General features: G+C 38.2%; 2 protein-coding genes across 2 annotated transcripts; one reads left to right on the forward strand and one right to left on the reverse strand.

Moving 5' to 3' along the window:
* Window positions 1-663: 663 nt before the first annotated feature.
* On the reverse strand, window positions 664-1,193 carry LOC112689586 (histone H2A). The gene has a single exon (XM_025563364.1). It carries the CDS (start codon window positions 1,088-1,090, stop codon window positions 716-718), a length of 375 nt encoding a protein of 124 aa, XP_025419149.1. The 5' UTR covers window positions 1,091-1,193; the 3' UTR covers window positions 664-715.
* Window positions 1,194-1,329: 136 nt separating this feature from the next.
* On the forward strand, window positions 1,330-1,914 carry LOC112689585 (histone H2B). The gene has a single exon (XM_025563363.1). The coding sequence runs from the start codon at window positions 1,491-1,493 to the stop codon at window positions 1,866-1,868; it is 378 nt and encodes a 125-aa protein (XP_025419148.1). The 5' UTR covers window positions 1,330-1,490; the 3' UTR covers window positions 1,869-1,914.
* Window positions 1,915-2,327: the final 413 nt, after the last annotated feature.

Raw genomic sequence — 2,327 nt, forward strand, 5'->3', positions numbered from 1 at the left:
GACATCGGTGTTAAAAGATGTAGACCGGTGTTAATATTACATAATTGTATGACTTGCTATCGGCTGGAAAGTGATTATTTTTGACAATCTGTTACAATAAATGTTCTCGCTGACTCGTGTGTGATGCTTTTAAACCGACTTCGAGTAATCATTTTCGAATAATGAAGGTGGTCTCTTGATTAATCGAAGTATTAGAAATTAAAAATAAATATCCAAGAGTTACTTTTTAACTTATTTCGAAGTACTTTGAGCTCAACGAACAAGACCCATGCAACTGGAAACCTAAAAATTCGTAACACAAAGTTCAGAATGCTTTTTACGTGATTCGGGGGTAAACGATTTAAAAAAAAAAACCTGTCAATTTTTTAAAAGGTCATTTCAAATTATGCCGCTAGCAGTTCTCGCAATTTCTTTTTGATCACAACTTTATATAATATTTTATCCATTCATATTACACATGCTCGAAACCGATATATAAAGTAAAATATAAAAATCAAACTATAAATGTTTCTTTCGTTTGATGAATCTTAACAACTGTTATCGTCGCGCCGTTCAAGCGAATTCGTAAATTCGAATTACGGCTAAATCAATCGGGTTTCCTCTAAACATTAATTAGAGAGTATGGTAGGTAATATATAATATTTTTATAAAAATTGGTGGCCCTAAAAAGGGCCTTTTTAGAAAGAGAGATGATGATGATGATGTGACAGACAGATTAAACCTTCTTTTCCGTCTTTTTGGGCAAAAGGACGGCTTGGATGTTGGGCAACACACCACCTTGGGCGATGGTCACTCCGGACAACAGTTTGTTCAACTCCTCGTCGTTCCTGATTGCCAATTGCAGATGTCTCGGGATGATACGAGTCTTTTTGTTGTCACGGGCAGCGTTACCAGCCAATTCAAGAACTTCAGCAGCCAAATATTCCATGACGGCAGCCAAGTACACCGGGGCACCGGCGCCGACACGTTCAGCGTAGTTTCCTTTCCTCAACAAACGATGGATACGTCCGACGGGGAACTGAAGTCCAGCACGAGACGACCTAGTCTTCGATTTGATTCCCTTTGCTTTGCCTTTGCCTCTTCCGCTCATGATTGCTGTGGTTTTAAATGTAACGTTATTGAAAAGAATAGACGAATGATACCATTGTAAAACAGAAAATTGCGATTATATACATATTGCGTACCTTCAAAACGATTACAATTGGATAATGCTTATAAAAATATAACAACTTAAAATCACATATTTAACCTATTATTTAACCAATAAATATGTGTGTTTACAGAAAAATTAAATTTACAAGAATACATTTTTCTATACTGAAATGGTAACGAAAAACACATACTTTAAGTACTCATAAAATATTAATATCGATCAATCAAATGAACCAGTTACACGGGATTTCGTTATAAATACCGTGTGCAAATATGTCACATGTACACACGTCTTATTTTAATCGCATCGTACACTGTTCAGTAACCAATCATCCGAAATGGCTCCTGGAGGTAAATCAGCTGGTAAAGCAATGAAGAAGTCCGGTAAGGCGCAAAAGAACATTACCAAGTCGGATAAGAAACGCAAGCCGAAAAGGAAGGAATCTTACGCTATCTACATCTACAAGGTGTTGAAGCAAGTGCACCCCGACACCGGTGTTTCCTCCAAGGCGATGAGCATCATGAACAGCTTCGTCAACGACATTTTCGAGCGCATCGCCGCCGAATCCAGTCGTTTGGCTCACTACAACAAGCGTTCCACCATCACCAGTCGGGAAATCCAAACAGCCGTTCGTCTCTTGTTGCCCGGTGAATTGGCCAAGCACGCGGTGAGTGAAGGAACCAAAGCTGTGACCAAATACACGAGCTCTAAATAAATTGTATGATCAAATCATCGTGAATCATTAAAAAAGGCCCTTTTCAGGGCCACCATATGATAATACACATATAATAGGGAATTGGACTTTCTAACTCATTTTGTTGAGCTTCTGAATATTTTACTCGAATAAATGAGTTGAATCAAAGAATCGACTCCCCCAACTCTTCAAATGTTTGTTTGAATCGGATTACCACTACAACAGCAGAGTAACTCAATCAACTCTTAAAGTTTCGAGTCTTTATTCGACCTCAAGTTCATAGTCCATATTCGTGAATGGCTTATCGCATACGTTACGAATTTTTCTCAGAAAGTCGGAAACCATGTTTTAAGAAACAATGAAAATATTGATATGGTCACGGTATCACGCTGCCGCGGTTTATGATTACAGTCCACAAATTACGTTTTCTTTTCTTATCTGTGCTGTCAATGGGCCATGGACGACATCACATTGTTGTAT

The sequence above is a fragment of the Sipha flava genome, unplaced genomic scaffold, assembly GCF_003268045.1.
Source record: "Sipha flava isolate LNK unplaced genomic scaffold, YSA_version1 456_pilon_pilon, whole genome shotgun sequence".
Taxonomy (NCBI): Eukaryota; Metazoa; Arthropoda; class Insecta; order Hemiptera; family Aphididae; genus Sipha; species Sipha flava.

Coding starts and splice junctions, on each gene's coding strand:
- LOC112689586 (XM_025563364.1), bottom strand. CDS start 1,090: ATGAGCGGAAGAGGCAAAGGCAAAGCAAAGGGAATCAAATCGAAGACT.
- LOC112689585 (XM_025563363.1), top strand. CDS start 1,491: ATGGCTCCTGGAGGTAAATCAGCTGGTAAAGCAATGAAGAAGTCCGGT.